This window comes from Protopterus annectens, chromosome 2.part2 (assembly GCF_019279795.1).
Source record: "Protopterus annectens isolate FY-2018-M chromosome 2.part2, PAN1.0, whole genome shotgun sequence".
Classification (NCBI taxonomy): Eukaryota; Metazoa; Chordata; order Ceratodontiformes; family Protopteridae; genus Protopterus; species Protopterus annectens.
In genome coordinates this window covers 1080070287-1080090507 of record NC_056730.1, presented here as the reverse complement: position 1 = coordinate 1080090507, position 20221 = coordinate 1080070287, and the positions used below count along the sequence as shown (strand labels likewise).

Sequence of the window (20221 nt, the reverse complement as noted above, 5' to 3'; positions counted from 1 at the left end):
AAGAAATTAAACAATTGCAGTTTGCTCGAGACAGACTGACCCTTACCCTAACCTGGTCATCTTCCCCATATCCATGCCGATTATAGGAATTTTCTGCTGCTCTTTGCCTAGTTCCTTCCCTTTGTATAATGTAAATGTGCACAAGCTACTAATTTCTTGTGTTGTTCCTCTACAGTAACACTAAAAACTGCTGGTAACAACAATTTAAAGTGCAACTTTAGGATCCTTCTTGCTCCAGATGCACTTACTGCAGAACATAAAGCACACGAGAGACCTCAAGTGACAGCAAGATATTGGACAGATGCCTTATCATTTGATTAGGTACAATTTTGTTGCTCTGAGGCATCTGTGCAGCTCACATTGGCATGTCCAGAAACAGCAAGACAAACAGCACAGAAGACAGGCAGACAAACAGATGTACAGTTCTGCAATTCTAACAGTAAACTGGCTTTGGGCATAAAATTTAAATAAAATAATTAAAACCAATGTTGACCATTAACCTGCTTAAGAATGTGGGTTTGCAATATTCCATCCCTAATCACAGCTAGTGCCATAGGACCTGGGAAACAAGTTAGAAGGATACCAACATAAGCAAAATACAGTCATTCTGCCAATGACACTCATGTCCTATTCATGACTGCTGCCATATTTCTCAAGATGCTGTCTTGTCCCTATGATTGTTACATTTCTCTCTCTCTTGTTTTGAAGGAATAGACTTCATCAATAAACAATATTCCACTTCTGACTTCCCAGTATCTGCTAACTACTTAAATCGATTCTGTGTGGGGGTCATATCTCTCAACATCTTACAGCAAGAATTGTGGACGAAGCCAAAAATAGTAGGGGGAAAAATCAAAAAATCTGTGAGATATTTTAAACATTGCTCTCAAAGTTGCTAGAATAATAGTTTTTACATTTGCATGCATTTTCTGAAGGTCATAGGTTCACAGATGTGTATGATGCACAGGTATCTTCATAAGCCTGGCCAAGCATCCCAATTGCATTTTACAAGCTTATGTGTCTTAGAGGTTATTTTAAGGGATATATATATATATATATATATATATATATATATATATATATATATATATATAAGCTAGGCCAGGATTGATAGGCTGCATCTGTCCATTAGAGACATTGGTCCTAAACCTGTAGTGTATCTCCGATTTCCTATCCACTGGTCCAGGTTCTTCTTGAATAGGGTTCGAGAAGAACTCTGTTTCATATTGATGTGAAGCTTTTTCTAGAGAAGAGGAATTCTCTGAGACACATAGCTATCCCTCCAATGTGCCCTATTTATGTCATAAGCAAAGTTTAAAACCATAGACTGAGTAATTTTGATGCTATATGCTGTAGTTTTTGTGGATATTCAATAGGTCTATCAGATTGGATCCAAGTATGCCTTGATGTCAGGTACAGATCACCTCAACAGTCTACAGAAAACAGAGTATAAAGAGAGAGCTTTGAGGTAATCTGCACAGGACATGCTGCTTATACCCTGTATTCTTTTTTTGAGGAACCTCTGTGGATGTTTCAGTTGTTGCATATGCCTAGTTAGGTACATATTGAAAGGGGAATTGTATTAAATAATGTCTGAAAAGTAAATGTTTATCACTATTTATTGTCTGCAATCCACAATGACATGCCAGAAAAAAACATAAATTTTAGGAGGGACAGACCAAAAATATGAGGTAAAAATGTGGACATTCTGCAAAAATCTGGAGAGTTGAGAGGTATAGCTGGAGGCAGGTTTGTTTAAGTTATAGTTTCAGATAAGGATGTGAAAATGCCTTCTTCATATTGGAGCTACCTTTACCACACTTTCCCTCTGGTGACTTGACAGAGGTTAATGACAGCCATATGCCCTTCTTCTTAGGTTCTAGCTGGGTGTTTTTTTGTCTTTGTCACTTTGATTTTAAGAGACTTTGTTGGTCTGTGACTATGTACGGTTAAATATTACTGAAGAAAAAAGCTTCTGCTTCTGGTGCATAATCAAACAAGTGAGAATTATGATTAGTTTCAATGCACATGTGGCTGAAAATCTGATTTGTAGCTCCATGCCTAACTCTATGCTTTCTGATGAGTAGAAATGCTTTACTCATCTGAGATGACATTATTGAAATCAGGTCCAATTTTTGCTGCATATCCTGCAGTCTTCATAGATGTACCCATTTCTATATCTTTCTTTAAAATATTGTGTTTGACACTGTATTCCAGGAGTTTGAAAATAAATTTTCTGGTGTAACAGGCAGTTTTCATCCACTGATTTACAATATGGGCTCTTTCCATTATAGGAGCATCTTTTATAGTAAACAGAATTAACAATTTTTTTTAAATGAAAGCTAAATAATCCTCAGTTTTAGTCTACTAGAGTCAGCAAATATTCTCATGGGCTCTGTTCTTCATATCATCCATCTTATTGTCTAATCTTTGTGACCATACACTGCAGCCAAATTACTTGATGACCAGATCCCGGTGTTGCTAATTTATCTTCTCCTCCAAAGGATAATGTTTAGTTCCATGGCTTGATTCAGTAACTTTGAGTTGCTGTGCATCTGCAAAACCTGCTTGAATTATTGTGGTAAAATATTCCAACGCAGAACAAATATCTTGCTAGCTGGAAAGGGTGAACACCATATTTGGATTTTCTTCAGAGAACAAAAAGGAATTTTTTGTAAGTAATTTTAAAATATAACAAAATAAAATATAATTTCAACAGAGCCTAATTATGACTTTCAGCTATACTAATCAATTGTCAGTGTTGTAACAGGTTTCACCTTTGGTGCAGAAGGCTATGAGTTCTCTTCCACACCAGGTAGATCAATTACTGACACTGCAGTGCAGCATAAGGGGAGTGCTGCACTCCTGAGCGTGCCATCCTTTGAAAGATACTTTAAATTGAGGCCCCATCTGCTTGAGTTGGTAGCTCAGGTGAATGCAAAAGATCCCATGACACCTATTGAAAAAAGTAGGAGCCCTTTCTTAGATTATTTACATAATGTACATTATCTACAACAGTTACATTCTTAGTATATGCTATACATTATTTACAATTATATACAATTATTTACATTTTTACATTTTTTTACAATTTTTTCCAATCCTTTAAACACTTCCATCATTATCTTAGCATTGCCATCTATACAAGTATATTCACTGTAAGACCCCCCCCACTCTTTTTCCCATAACCAAACTCATCTTTTTTAATATCTCAGCCAATATCCACTTTCCATTATACTTTATCTCTTTCATTCATTCATTCATTCATTCATTAATTCATTCATTCATTCAGTCATTCATTCAGTCATTCATTAATTCACTCATTTATTCATATTTTCTTTCCATATAGTCCAGATTATATAAAATAGCTTCCTATCAACTTATGTTGCCCATGCCTTACTCTTGTTACTTTAATAACCAAGTTCTATCATACCTATATTGATCTTTCCTATTTTCATAATACATTCCAAGTACTTTCTTCACATAACTTTTCCAATAATTTCTTTACCCTTTGACATTGCAAAAAAACATGTTCTGTTGTTTCAATCTTACCACAATAATGACACATTCTTTGTACTATTTTCTATATGGCATATTAGCTTTTACTGGCAATTTACTTATAGATAATCTCCTAAACATCCCTATATTCAACATAGTTTTTACACCATTCTATTCTAGTTTTTAACCTTTTTACCTTTTATCCTCTATTTTTAGTTATGGATAAATGCAGTAATACTCATTAATTTTATTCATATACCATATTTTCCTGTTTTCTTCCACTTGTCTTATTTTTAATTTCCATTATTTGTCTATTGATTTATTTTCTTATTATTTTATATTTGCTCAACAAACTCTACAGTACTCTATATTTTTATGTCATAATCATACTTATTAGTGAACTGTTTCTTCTTTAACCCACTTTATTATCCTATATCAGTCACAAGTTTCCTGATTACTCTTTTAACGTATAATATACCGATTTTCACTGGTTTCAACTTGCAACCCCATATAAAGAAGAAGACAATTGTCAAAATGTATTTCTCTTTTTCTTACTGAACTCATATATAAGCTTGCTAAATATGCTATTTTCCTAACAACATAGAGTTTATTAAGTACACTTTTTTCTTATAAGACAATTTATATGTCTTCCAAAATAGACATATATTTCTCAGTTTTGCTATTGCAGTTTCCCATTGGTTATTCTTTGTCATATCAACACCAGTTTTATTCTTAATAATCTTATTTCTTTCATATTAAACTGAATGTTCTATATCTTACCTTCTTTTCCTAATAATCTGCTTTTATCTCTGTTTATACTCATTCCTGTACTCTTCAGCTGTCCATTAAGTCTCTTAATTGCTTCTTCCATACCTTGTTTATTCTTTACCACTATTAATATAGCATCAGCATAAGTAAGCATTGCTGGTATCATTATATCTCCTATGGTCTTATATTCTAAATCTTCCAATGCCATATTTATATAACTAACTACTACATTCATAACTAATGCAAATAAAATATTGCTCATAGGACTCTCTTGCTTTATCCTGCTTTTATATCTATTTCTTGACTTAACCATCCATTCAGTATCATTTATGCTTTATTGTTTTTATATGCTGTCTTAAAAATCTTTAACAAAGTTCTCACTTAATTGATATTCTTTCATTATTTCCCATAATATGCCATGCTGCATTTTATCAAATGCTTAATTTAGGTCACCTATCATAATTTTTTCTTCTGTCTTTCTATAACAAATATCATGTACAGTTTCTTTCATTAGCATTAATAATTCTTGAATTCCCTTCCCTTCCAAATATAGTGTCTTGTAATGAGTTAACTTTCTTATCCAGTCTTACTTGTAATATTTTCATAAATATTTTATAATCAATGTCATTAAGTACGATTGGCCTGCAATTTCTTATATCATCTTTAGTCCCTTTCTTCCATATAAATTTTATTACTCCAATACATATCTTCTCTTGTCTAAGTCCTTCTTCTGACCAATCATTTAACACTTGTACAAATACTTCTTTTTGGGAATCCTTTATATTGTTAGACATACAATATTCTATCCCATATAAACACAATGCAGATTATAAATGTATAATTCATAACACATTATTCAATTCTTTCATTGTACCAGCTTTTTCTATTTCTTTATTATCTTGTTCCATTAACTTTTTAACCTTATACACACACACACACACACACACACACACACACACACACACACACACACACACACACACCCCCACACAGACACACACACACCATCACACAAACAAACACATACACCTACCTAACTACACTACAACAAACAAAACAACACACACAAACACAACATAACATACAAACACACCTACCCTATCTACAAACACACCTACCCTATCTACAAACACCCCTGACACCCCTGTACTTATATATACTAACTCTGAGGTCACACTAAACACACAAACACACAAAAATCACCACTACACATACTCATGCACACTAAAATCCCTACCCAATACCCTTACGTAAACACCACTTACCTGAATCCCCAGCTAAATTCACAAACTGCACCACACATCACAAACATGACACCATGACAGCGGATTCAACATTTTCACATTCGAGATAGTGCAGTTTCACGTAACTGCACTTTCGACTATTCAGTCTCGAACTACTGAAATTCAACATTTCAATATTTCGAGATTGACTAGTGAACCTAATGTCAAAATTACAATATCTTCAAAGTTTAAAACATCAAGTCTCAAAATATGGAAAAACAAAAAACAAACTTAACCTTCTGTCCTCCACCCCTACAAAATACAACAACAAATAACACAAATGACTGTCTTCTCCTCTTCATTTAAGCATTAGGAACAAACAAAAGTTGAACAGCAATACAAATCCAGTATCATGTATTAGAAGAACAAATAAGACATAAATCAATATGGCTACCATGGCTTGTATCATACACTTTAATATTAAAAATAAAACGAATAAAGCAGAGTAAAAAGGGTGAGCACTTTTGTGTTAATGTAATGCCTCCTCAGATCAATTAACAGAAGTTAACAATGTATCTTTTAAAATAGCTCTAACCAATCATATCCATTCTAAAAACTCTATCCAATAGGATCAATCATTCAATCTCTGCCCTCTAAAGTCTGGTTTCAAGGGTACACACCTGTTCAAGCCTGGATGTATGTCTGCTTGAAATCTAAGTGTCCACTCCATCTCCACTCTTTCAGTAGGATTGATTAAATCCTTCCCTGTATTATTTGCACATATACATTGCAGTACTTTAAAGGAGAAAGCATGTCTATTATTTTCTGCTATATGTTTGGCCAAGGCATTTTTTGCATCCATGGATCTAATGTCATATAAATGTCTCAATATTCTATCTTTTAGCACATTATTGGTTTTACCCAGGTGAAAACAGTCGCAGGTATCACAAGTAGCCAAATAGACAACTTGTCCTGTTCTACAGACAGCATATCTCTGAAGTCTAAATGTAAAACTATATCATGAATGTTGAAGTGTTTGTTGCTTCAAGATCACTGAGCAAGCTCATCATGAATGACAGGCATAAGTACCTACCCTAATTTGATTTCGCCTGGTCTCAATTTATTTATTTCCGAGACATAGCTGTCTTTTCAAATTAAGACTGTTTTTAAAAAGAAAACAAGGAGCACTTCCAACTATACCAGCTGTCCTTTCATCCACCATCAAAATTCTCTGGTTTCTATGAATAATATCACAGATCGATCCTACATCGCTCATAAACCTGATGGCAAACCTGACTTTAGAAGCAGCACGTGCATTACACAAATTTCTAGTGTGAGCAGTTCTGACACCAGAAGGAAAAAAATGGTTTGCCTGAGTTACTTCTTGTATTTAATACCACTGCTTTTGGCTTCTCCAGTATCAGCCTATCATATCCTCTCTGTAGAAACTCTTCATTCAATGAATCCATGTTTTTTATAAAGTGAGCTTCTTGTGTACATAATCTAGATGCTCTCATTAGCTGACCTCTTACAACATTAGGGTAGATGTGCCTCAGATGTATACTTTCTCGTGCCAGTAGGCTATTTCTCCAACAATCTTTACAGTATAAGAAAGTATCAATTTTACCTGATGAGCCCACAAACAGGCAAATGTCTAAAAAGTCTATACTATTGTGAGACATATGCATGGTAAATCTTACAAAAGTAGTCATAGGCTCCAAATAGATAATAAATTAATTTCTTATTCAGTTCCTGACCAAAGCAGGAAGATATCATCAAAAAAGATGATAAAACTTAATACATTCACAGTATAAACCAGCTCTCAAGACAAACTTTTCCTCTCAGTTACTCATTACTAAATTTGCATATGAGTTAGCACAGGGGGTGCTCATTGCTATCCCCTGCTATTTATATTATTTATACTTTCTTCAAAAAAACTACCCATTACATTTCTTATTCTCTTTTCTGTTTACCCCTAGACATTTTCTTTTTCTTTTACTCTTTTTCCAATTATTTTTTTCTTTCCTTCCTTTCACTGCTCTCCAATTCATTTCTTCTTCCTCTTCCTCTTCACTTATATCTGACATCCTTTCATTGGAGGGTTGTCATAATACATCCACCATGACTATCGCATTCTTCCTCAACCTCCTCTGAAATATCTCTTTTGAATTTTAACACCTTCACACTTTCAGTAATGATTTCCTTCTGTTGCAGCATAATTGATGAAAATCTTGACTGCCTTCTGCTCCTCCAACGCTTTCACTAATGGCTCAACTGGTGTTAATCCATCCTTGATCACACCTCCTTTGACATAAAAACTGCTCTCTAAAGCTTGCAAGGATTCTGCAGACAGAATGGAAGAAGGAAGTGAATCAGCTATTGCTTCCCCTGCACAACACGGAGGGTAGGGGAAGTTCCTGATGCCCAGGCCAAATTTCCCCTAGTAGTATAAATACCATCTTGGGTTTCCCCTGAAAGAGGCTACTAGTCTAGTGGGACTAACCTGGTCAACAAACGATTAATTAATTAATTAATTAATTAATTAATTAATTAATTAATTGTTTAAATTACAATATTATGGGATATATATTCCTCTTACCTCCCAACACTCAGACTTGTGAAAGATGCAAGAAAAAGTACAGTGGAAGGGCACTCTAAAATCACAAAGAAAACAGTCAAAAAGTGACTGTAGCGCAGAGTAAAACACCAAGGTAGTTTTCTAAGCTAAATTTTATTCCAAATACACACAAAACCTCACAGGTAAAAAGCACACATAAATGCCTTTGCAGTACACGCGTTTTCGTTTCCGTAATCAGACTTCCTCAGATGAATAGTGTTGATTCAGGACACATTTAATGTGAAGGATGGTTAAATCCTATGCCCCTAACTTCACTGCACATGCAGACTCCACAAGAACAACACAATACTGTCATCAATCACAGGCCAAACTAGCAAAAAAAAAACATTTGCGGATATGAGAGCTGATTGTAAACCAGGTTTAAATGGGGTTGTACCTTTAAAACCAGCACTTAAGAGGTGTCGGCTGAGGAGATGATTCTGATTGGTCAACCCCCCCCCCTTTTAAAGCTTTGCCATAACAGGATGATTTTATGGATCTGAAGAAGGATTTCCAAAACGCTTATCCACTTTTTATTCTTTGTTTTAATATTTGTCAATAAAATACTGTACCTCCGCTTTGTGGATTTTAGCTTCATTTGTTTCATCTGCTAGAGAAGTATGCAGAATCTTTAATAACTTTTTCTTATATAAATAAAAAAAAAAAAGAAAAGATAAATGACTATGAATTAAAATTGGCATATATTTTTGTCCTTATGCACACAACCAAATGAAAACGTTTACTACTCCTTATAGTTTTCAATGCACCTGTTTGTTAAATGATAGCTGACAGTTTTCGCTTTGTAATGTAATGTTCTCCATGCAAAACTGTTCATGCTGGTCATGCTGTTAAATTAAAGGGATATAGGCTATAATATAAAACTGAAAACAATTTGAACCCTACTGCTAATTGTGTTATATGGTATCATATTTCAAAATGTTAATTTAAGATTGCCTGTGCATTTAGCTGACATTTGGAACTTGTTTTGATACAGATGCTGTGTTTTATTTTTTGGTTGTGGAATATTAGAAGGAGGAAAAAGTGAGTTTTTTCCCTTTTCTGCTTTTTATGTTTTCCCTTTTCCTATGTTTGTGTGATCTTGTAGTTAGTATATATTAAGACGGGTGGATATGTGGGGCAAAACATGCCACCTCATAGCTGGTATATATTAAGATGAGGGTGTGAGACAGAACCTCTATATCAGGTGGAGCAGAGTGGCATAGTTTCCTTCAAAATGATTAGTGTATACACTTTGAAAATGGTCTGTGAGTGATTATTGAGGATTGTAATTTTGTTAGCTTCAGATGGTGTTGTCTTGGGTCTACTTTAGAAGACTGTAAAACCAAGACTTCTTCTTTCAGCTTTTCCTGGTTAGGGGTCGCCACAGCGGATCACCTGTCCGCTCATGGTTGGCAGTGAAGTTTTACAGTGTCGAGTTGCCAGCCCGGCACCCAACCTTCCACGGAAGGCACACACATGCACACACTCACACCTAGGGCCAATTTGGAGTGTCCAATCCACCTTCAGCATGTCTTTGGGATGTGGGAGGAAACTGGAGCACCCGGAGGAAACCCACGCGACCACAGGGAGGACATGCAGACTCCACACAGAAGGCACCCCAGCCGAGTACTGAAAATTCAAAATACTGAATGATTGAATTAGCCCCTTCTCCACTGTTGTACGATCTTGGCATTAGTATATAGTTAGCTGGGATGAGGGGTGCAGAGGGGCTTTTCCCTGCATTAAAAATGTGTCCAGTATTTTGAATTTTCAGTCTTTTAGGATTCAGTCTTTTGGTTTGTCAGTCTTCTGAAGTAGATCTGTTGTCTTGATATTATGTGTTTTGACTTCGGGAAATGTAACAACTCATAGCAGATCTAAATGCACAAATTCTGTTGCCAGCAGTCCTTGTCAGCATTTTATACTTTTAACCTGAAGGAATCTACAATAAACATATACAGTTTGGAAATGAGATCCAAGAAAATTCTGAAACAACTGCTGTGAATGAGGTAAAAAAAAGGTTTGTGATATCTGTTTTCTCTGGGGAGAGCACATCTTTCTTGGTTATTCTAGTAGTGGTCAAGGAACTGCTTGTCCATGCTACAGCTCTTCATTCAGTATTGCAACTTGATGGGTGGTGTTTGTCCCAGAAAATCATTGATGGCACTATTTGTATTACAGCTGGCAAAGATTCAGTGTTTTTTTACATTTCCTTTGTTTAAGTAATTGTGGGACCATGGAGTTAGTATATTTAAGTAAGGGAGAGATACCCCTTGTGCCTCCCCATGTAATAGTTATTTTTACCGCCAAGATGTCACAGTTTCAGAGTAAGAATAATGCTCATTCCTGTTCACATTCATAGCCTCAGAATAACAGTCCTATCATTTGTGATCTGCATGGACTACCAGACTGAAGCAAAGACTGCAAAACAGAATTATATGGTGGATAAAATAATTCATACTATTGCACTAACAGATAAAACTTGTGAAACAGTTACTTGGTCAAGCCCAGATAGAGTCATTGAGTAGGATTCATACACACTATCAGTAATTTTGTGGGGCTGGCAAACAGTCCAGATGACAAACCACAGCCATGGGCTATTCATAAGTTGTGCTGCCTGTACTAGAGTAACAGCATACCTAGAGCATATCAGGAAGATTCCAAGTATGCAGTAGGTAAGTAAACTGGAACCCACATCATGATCTGTGATTTACAGATGTGCCAATGTATGATCAGGCATGAAATTAAGAGGGATATAACTGCAGATATAACACACAAAGCATCATAGTCAGATGTCCAAGGTTCAAGAGGTGATGATGTTTTGCTCAGCATAATATAGCTAGGCAACAACATTGTTAATATTTGGACTGAGACTACATATACATTGTTAAATATCAAAGGAATGCAACTGCACATCCCATTGTATAGTACAGTGCACATAACTGCAATTACCACAACTACATCATGCTCAATCCAACATCATGATGTGGGAACAGCTGGTGTACCTAATGCTAATGATTACAACTCCATAGCCATTTCAGGCTTTGCTGAAAATTTTATGAATGGGCTCTTGTCATGGCTGGGGAGCATTATAGACCAAATGAGCACTGCAGGGTACAGGGGTTTTGGCAAGGGGACAAAAATCAACAAAACCAAGAATGCAACTACAATACTGTATACTGCATGTAGTATAAAACTATTTAACATGTGCTTCTAATGCTAGTACAGATCCCACTTGTGTTCAGTGTGTGTGTATGTGTGTGTGTGTGTGTGTGTGTGTGTGTGTGTGTATGTGTGTGTGTGTATGTGTGTGTGTGTGTTCACTTTATTCTGCCCCTTAACTGGAGAAGACAGCATAACATCAACACTGAGATAAATGGGTGGCAAATTAGAGACTATAACATCTCTTAAAGAGAGACTGTTGGCTTCCAAGCATCATAAATGAATGCACATTTTTAAGAATAAGTAAAAACTCTGATGTGAACAGTAAGTGTGAGTCTGAATAGATTTGTGTCTTGCACATCAGTTGTATCCCCAGGCATAGCGGGCCTTAGGCATAGGCCAACTAGGCGGCCGCCTAGGGTGCCGGTCCAGCAGGGGAACTTTTCCAGTATTTATTTGGTGTAGGTAGACCAGGATGGGGGCACAAGGTAATGTGGTGGGGGGCGCTGTGGAGCTCTTTTGCCTAGGGCACCGGTTGACCTAGGGCTGCTCCTGTCCCCAGGTTTGGGTTTTCCTAATGATTACATCAACAAGGAAAATGCATTCTCAGGAGTTTTAAACATTAGACCTCAGGACTAGCATATGGGCAGCTATGTTTTCTTTGATTAAGGTGATCAGCTACAACAGGACTGTACAGCAACCTTTAAATATAATGCTATGAGCTGTTAAGGCATTAGACTATTCTGTTCTTGCACTGACAGGAATAAGATGTAAGAGTTGCTAAAGCATATAATGAATGCGCTCACCTATGGATTTGTGCTTGATAATGTATGGTAGAATCGGAAGTTTATGAACTAGACACAGTACTGGTGAAATGTAGTTACACAGTAGCTCATTCATTATGACTGATCAGCTTAGATAACTGTTGTCTGGCGGTTTAGGGGTCTACACTTTTAAAAGGCTGCTTCCTGTTGTCCAGAGAACAAGCTGTGATTTCTTCTGCTTCCATTTCTTTATCAAGTGACAGACTATAGAATCCAAAAATATTGATGGAAAATTAAATAGCCATTTTCTTTGAAAGAAATAATTTGAAAATGAAGTACTACATTTTTCAACAGCTCATTGGTGGGCACTTCTTTAAAATGCCAACTGGTCCCTGATTAAGTAATGAAGGAAGTCACTCTGAAAAAAAATAGTGACTGAGCAAATTCAAACAAGTAACAGTGTGCTATATGATGCAGTATTTCTTCAGTAATTATACGCTCAAAACAAAACACAGATAGTTCATGAATACATTTGCTAAAAGTATGCACAAAGTACCAAGAACAAAATAAGAAATATATTATGACAGTTATTAAAAGGACTTTAATATATGTTTTACTGAAAAATATATGCTACTGAAATGTCAAGAAAAGCATTTGCATTATTGCAACCTAATACAGTATTAAAAATGACCACCTTGTGACAGCTGCATTCATTGGCTAACAGAAAGTATTGCTTGTTTAACAGGTGAGAAGTTTACACATGGGAAGACATGGACTTTGACCACGGAGAATACCTTAGGCATAGGGAAGCACAAGCCATTCCAGAGGACATCACTTTTTTAATATCCTGCCTAAGGACAGTTAATATCAATAAAAGTCTGATTAATGGATTTGAAACAAGTTCAAGAAGCTGTAATTACAAACTAACTAAAATCATACTATCAACCTGCATGTTTAATCCTAATTGACATGAAATGTCATGCATAGACTTTCGACAATTAGTTTTCATAAACTGATGTGATTACCTCAGCTGTGAATTTTTCAGTGACTATAACAAAGAATGCTACATTTCTGTATAAAAGATGTTTATTATGTATAATTTTGCATGTGTTTCGTAATTGGACAACATGCCAGCAGAACCCTTCTTTTTGTCTATAGCAATTACTTTGCATGTACACTAGAATCTTAACATGGATTAAACCAGTTCATAGCAAAGATACATATACTGCATTTTAATGACAATAGTTGATATAACTGGTGCTATGTATTTACATTATTTTACTTTTTACCCTTTGGCTTGGGTTATAGCTAGAAATTGTCTGGTTTGGATCAGCTCACTGAGTACAAACAGAATAAAACAAATTGTATATGAACCCTCAGATGCTATGTAACATTTTTTTTTTTTATTTATTATTTGTTGACCGGGAATGTCCAACTAGGTTCCACAGAGCCTGTTTTCAGCGGAGGCCCGGGGAGAAATGCTCCAGATGCATGTCTTTGGAATGTGGGAGGAAACCAGAGTACCCGGAGGAAACCCACGCGAACACAGGCAGAACATGCAAACTCCACACAGAAGGCACCCCAGCCGAGAATTGAACCAGAGAACCTCTTGCTGTGAGGCGACAATGTTAACCACTGCACCACTGTGCCACCCATATTAACATGTCTAAGAACATAACATGAAATGCTTTCTGCATGTCTTTCTCAGACTGCATGCAATATTAATGTCTCATTCCTATTTATTCAAATGATATTAGGCCCATTTTAATGGTATTCACTAGACTAGCCTTTAAGATGTTTGTTTTGCATTTGGACTACAGCAGACATATCAAAGACTCATTTTCTGAAAGAATTGCTGTTAAAGCTGTTGACTAGCTGCTTTTTGCACCCAGAGTTGAGGGTTTGATTCCTTCCACCTTTGTCTGCATACTGCATGACTCTGACGAAGTCACTTAACCAGACAGGCTTGCCTAGACATTAAATAAGTATAAAAAGTCAAGCTGTTGTCTGAATAATAAACTTGCTATGCTAGTAACAAAATCTCCTCTCTTCTGTAAGATTTGGTATTCAGGAAGGCCTAAATGGAGAGATGGACAGCAATTTCATATGATCAGCTTCATCACTATGTGACTCAAGATGTGCAGTAGATATACCCCACACCTCCGTATGCTGGGTAACCCTGTAAAGCCCCTTGAGAGTAATGTGCTTCTGAACTGTTGGTCATCTTTTCAGGTGCTTGGAAATATCTCAGCATACCAGCATAAGGTCTGTGGAGTGTGTGAGCTCATAATGTTATCCTCTAACCATGCCCAAACAGGCACATCTTTATCTGGACGACAGAACATTGTGACAGAGTGAATTCTGGGCATTCCTACCCCAGTGTTGGTAACCCAGTCCCAGGGCTGTGACGGGTGCTGCCTCCACCTGTTGTAGGACCTGGCATTGCTTGCCCGATTGTGTTACCTCGTCAAGTAGCACAATTATTTTCTTTAGCTTAGGATGACTTTGTGGCATGGGAAAATGCGTAAACACACAAAAATAACAACAGCCCAGCAAACATTTTGACTGCTGTAATTCTGTATATGAGGGACAAATTTAAGTGCCTCCATATGTGTACCCAGTGTAAAGCTAATCCCATAGAGGATGCAGGTTGATGTTTAATATACTATAAATATTCAGATAAATCTGAATGTCAGAATATGTTGGGTTAGATTCAGCCTAACGGAAGGGACTCTGAAAACCTCCTTTTTTTGCCAGATATACAATCACTTTGTTTTTATTAACTCTCAAATATGACATTTAGGCATACTCAGTGAGGAGTGTTTCTAACATTGGAATGTCACTGCAAAGGTTTTTGGACAGTATGACTTAATCATCCACAATCATAAAGACCTTCACTTCAATCCCACACAACCCCCACCCAGAAAACTCCAAATTTGCCTGCAAGGCTCTGGCCATTGGCTGTATGGCTAGTAATAAGAGGGCTAGGGATAACAACCTATTTGTAAGGATCCTTGCCTTAGGCCAACTGCATATCTGGGCTTCTTTTATAAACTCTGTCAGAAAGTCCATGACCTCTAACACTGTCCAAAGAAACTCCCACTGCTTTTTCAAAGTCTGTTTAGACTGAGATGGTTGGCTTGGTTACGCTGTAGAACCCTTGCATGTATATCTGGAGTATCCTTAAATAGTCAGTGCTGCTACAGCTTGGAAAGAACCTGGCTTGGCAAGGGAGAATAAGTTTGGGTAATAGGTCTTTCAGTCTCAATATATTTCTATATAGATTTTTATCTAGATTAATAAGTGAGGTCGGTCTGTAGTTGGCCTCCCTTTACAGGGTCCTTCCTCAGCTGAGAAAGTGCCATAATAACTGAGACTTGGAATGATGTAGCTACTATCCCTTCCTCTTGGAAAAAAAAAAAACAGAATATTTCTGGCAGTTCATGAGAGAGTAATCTTTTTAATTCACCATACACCTCCAATTAGGCTTACTACCCCTAGGGGAAGGCTTAATGGCCAGCTCTATCTTAGCTATTGAGAAAAGCTACCTAAATTTCTCTTTATCTAGCCTTAAAATTTGTGTGAGGACAACTCTCTTGAGAAAAATGAGGGTCTTTTCTTTATCTATCTCTCTCTCTCTCTCTCTCTCTCTTCTCTCTCTCTCTCTCTCTCTCTCTTCTCTCTCTCTCTCTCTCTCTCTCCTTGCTCCTAGTACCTTATCTCTCTCTCTCTCTCTCTCTCTCTCTCTCTCTCTCTCTCTCTCTCTCTCTCTCTCTCTCTCTCTCTCTCTCTCTCTCTCTCTCTCTCTCTCTCTCTCTCTCCTCTCTCTCTCTCTCTCTCTCTCTCTCTCCTTGCTCCTAGTACCTTATCTCTCTCTCTCTCTCTCTCTCTCTCTCTCTCTCCTTGCTCCTAGTACCTTATCTCTCTCTCTCTCTCTCTCTCTCTCTCTCTCTCTCCTTGCTCCTAGTACCTTATCTCTCTCTCTCTCTCTCCTTGCTCCTAGTACCTTATCTCTCTCTCTCTCTCCTTGCTCCTAGTACCTTATATCTCTCTCTCTCTCTCTCTCTCTCTCTCTCTCCTTGCTCCTAGTACCTTATCCTCTTGGGAGTTCAAGGATTTCTAGTACTCCTCAAAGTCTGCATTTATACATCCATCAGAGGAAAAACAGCCTCTGATGTTGCTCTACTCTAGCTCCTACACTGCTGGTTTGCATTCAGTTATAATGTACTCTGTTGTCTAACAATTTGCCTGGTTTATTCCTCTCAGCCCTTTCCAGGTAAAGCATTGCCCTATTTTTCCATTCAATAATGAGGGATTTCACATATTCCTACAGCCCTTCACAATGTCTGAATTCTTAAACTTAAATGCTTGGCATTTACTCCAGGCAGTCACTGCTTGCTCTTCCAACCATTTCACCCTCACATCCAATCTTGATATATATTTGTTTTGCTATGACACATTTGCATTCCTCTTTTAGTTTTCTATTATCTGATTCCAACCAAATCATATGGAGCATTTTACCACAAGGGTTACACCCAAACTGCCTAGCTGTACTATCACATATATTTCTAGACAAGGTAGGAGCCTTCAAAATCAGAGTAGCCATCCTACACAGTTTGGTGACCTTACTAGACCCTTCTCTGAATAACACCAAAGTTACACCCTCATGATCTGTGAGTGGTGCCTTCACTATAAATGCACTCAAGGCATAGCTAAGCAGCCTAGCAGAGATTAGGAAATTGTCGATCGTGCTAGCCAAGTGTCCTTTGGAGATCATACATGGAAACCCTTTCTCTTCTAGCTTCTACAGGTGTCAAATATCAGCTGGCATGCCCCAAGGACAACATTCTTAATCATTTTTGTGCCCTTATGTACCTTTCAGAACGGAGGGAGTGGCTGACAGTTATTGAATCTATAGTGCTATTAAAATCACCTCATGATTATATTTGAACATTCTTCTCTTAAAACGGCCAACTCAGAAAAATGTGCAAAGAACTCAGGTTTGTACTCATGTAGTTCATATGCCAACAGCTATTTCCCCATCCAGAGTGTTGAACACTCTAACCACCTATCCATCCTTTTTATCTACCAGCATATCACAAATTTTCTTTACACTTTTAAGTGTAAATTTTGTATCCTTGCTAATCATTTTTCCTTACCTGATTAGGCCATAATATCTTAGATTCTATAGACATCAGAAATCATATACAGTTTACTTCTTTAAAGATTATGTGCTAGATTTTCTGCAGGTCTACAGTAAAGTTACTTGCTAAACAGGTCACAACTTCAGGCATGTAATCACTTTTTCATGCATTTAGAAAGCATTTTTATTGTTGTACTCTTCCAAAAACATAACTTTTAAAAGTGTTGCCAAATGCAAATTACTGAGAGGAACCCCTGCAGATGTCTGGCCTTAAATGTCACATCCATGAAGGATGTACTGATGTAACTGTTAGGGCAATTGGTAGATAGGGTAACTGAATAACTGGCAAACAAATGTAAAGTCATTAGTTAATTAATTGTGAAACTGTTACCAAACTAGGGAAAAAACTGCTTAACAATTTACACATTGGGCAGGAGTCATTAAACTCTGTGTAGACTATGTATCCATGTACATAATGGTGGCAGCTCACGGAAGCATGCAATGCAAGCCTAAGTGAGGTTTCATGGCTCGTGCTAGTATTGCTGGCCACAAAACCTTGTAAATCAACACAGATACTGACTCTACGTAAAGGAGAGCACAAATGGTCCACCCCGTCCCCAAATGGACAGTACACATCATGTCATGCAGACCATTCCTCCCAACCTCTTAGGGCAATATATCTGGACAAAGCCATAAATAATGGGTGTGAAAGGGGCAGAAATAGGTTCACTTTTCAAATACTGCTCTTACAAACTTAGAAAAGTGATAGTACAACGAGGTTTACAGAATGCATCTCTGCTGCCACACTCCCCAAGGAACAATGCACATTGTAATTCTTGCAGACCTCCCAACCTCTTACAGCAAGAAATCTGGACAAAGCTATAAATACTAGGGTGACAAAGGGCCAAAATAGGGGCAATGTTTAAATACTGCCCTTACAACCTTAAAACGTTGATAGAATAACATGTTCTGCAGTAGCATGAATGTTCCGAAGGGTATGAAATCTGAATCTCGAATGTCAATATTTTCTGAATTCAGTCCCAATGATTTGCCAAAAAACCCAATTTTATGAGAAACAGACCAAAAAATATGAAGCACAAATCTGGACATTCTGTGAAAATCTGTACAGTTGAGAGGTATGAGTCGCCAATAGCTTCCCCTTGTCAGAAATATGGCAGAGTCCCAAACGCATTTAAATAAGGAAAAAATCATACAAGGCATCCTGCCATAGATACGTTATTCTGCATTTATTGCTGTCATATATTTTACTAGTTTTCTTTTCTCTCTTTTTTTGCACGTTTGTACAATGCTTAGCTCATTTGCACATGTATCAGACATGACTGAGACAGCCAAAAATAGAAACCGGATGCATTCAGTTAATACCTCTGGGCGCTGTGCAAACCAGTAAGTGAGGCTGTTCTTTGCTAACACCATCAATTTAACAATGAATACTAATATTGGGGATGTCATGTAACTAATCCTGTGGCAATAGGTGGTAAGTCTAGGTCTGGAGTGCAAATGGTCTGGGTTCTAGTACAGGGCAAGCAAGGCTTTCTTTTACTGTAACTCAAAGTACCAAAACTCAAACAAATAAAAACCAGAAACAAGGCAAAAAGCAGCTGAAGAATGTAACGAAGTACCAGTATGACACCAAGAAATAGCGTAATGATCCTCTTTATTTCCGCTTTCGTCCGTAGACTTCATCAGAATAAAATAACTCAGCATACAAACTTCTTAAATACACAAATAATTAACACATTATAATAGACACATTATAATTGATAAATTGACATTTAAAGCCATACACTTACTACACAAGCATAATACATGTGTGCAAACACATACACACAACACTACTTTATAAAATATGTAAACTGATTAGATCATTATTCTTGTTGACCTTTAATTTATGATTCTTTAAAAAACATTTCATATTAATAGACTCATTGAGTCCAGGTAAATGGTCTGCCTTTAATCTTATTTGCCACTCGGCTTCCTTTTGTAGCAGAAAATTTTTAAAATCTCCTCCCCTTAAATCTTGATGACAAACTTCTAAAATGGAAAATAAAAATTTATGAAAACTAGCACATACCTGTGAATGCTTATAGAGGGCATTATTATCATCTTTGATTTTTATACAATACAAATGCTCTCTTATACGTGTTCTGAGTTCTCTAGTAGTCATGCCCACATAAAACGCGGGACATGATGAACATAAGGCTATATAGACTATACCAGCACTCCGACAGTTAACATAACCTGGAACTGCCAAAATTCTATCAAAGGTTGCAACTGAAATATAAGGACCTATAGAAATATATCTGCACATATTGCAATCATTGCAACAGTGCATACCCTTCTTAACTGTATTGGTATTTGACTTGCTAACATTATGTTGTCCCAAAATATACTTTAAACTATTGTCATTCTTTTGCACAAACACTGGTTTATCCCCTAAAATGCTGAACATTTCAGCATTACCTTTGATTATACACCAATTTTTGGTAATAATATTTTGATATGCATGTTGTCTGAATTCATGCCTAATGTGCACACCAAATTTTTCTGCATGATATTCTTTGTGACAATACCACTGGAGCCTATTCCATCATTATAAAAATTTAATAATGGTGGAAAATCAATTTTACGTCTCCTTAGAACATCATCTGCTATATGCTGTAACTGTTCTAAAGGATAACCTCTGTTAACAAATAAAGACATAATAAAATTAAACTCATCAATGACATCAGAATCCCTTGATGTCATCCGACTTGCTCTTATGAACTGGCCTTTAGGAATATTGGAAATGATATGCCTAGGATGCCCACTCTTAAAGTGGAGATAACCATTGTTGAAGGTATCCTTCCTATGAATAGTACTATGAATTCTCATATCTACATGGTCCCACCTTAAATTGACATCCAAAAAATCAACTATGACACCCTTACCTCCAATAACAAACTTTATATATGTAGACATAGAATTGATGTAATTAAGAAATACATCATTATTGATATCACTTTGATCTAAAATAAAAAATAAATCA

The 20221-nt window shown here is 36.7% G+C and overlaps 1 protein-coding gene across 1 annotated transcript in view; it reads left to right on the top strand.

Moving 5' to 3' along the window:
- Positions 1-13411, top strand: part of LOC122795879 (protein FAM166B-like) — a 246353-nt gene extending 232942 nt beyond the window's left edge. The window contains exon 5 of the mRNA XM_044064298.1: positions 12778-13411. Within this exon, the coding sequence (XP_043920233.1) occupies positions 12778-12875 (98 nt within the window). The 3' untranslated portion in view covers positions 12876-13411. The remainder of the gene's footprint in view (positions 1-12777) is intronic.
- The last annotated feature ends 6810 nt before the right edge of the window (positions 13412-20221 follow it).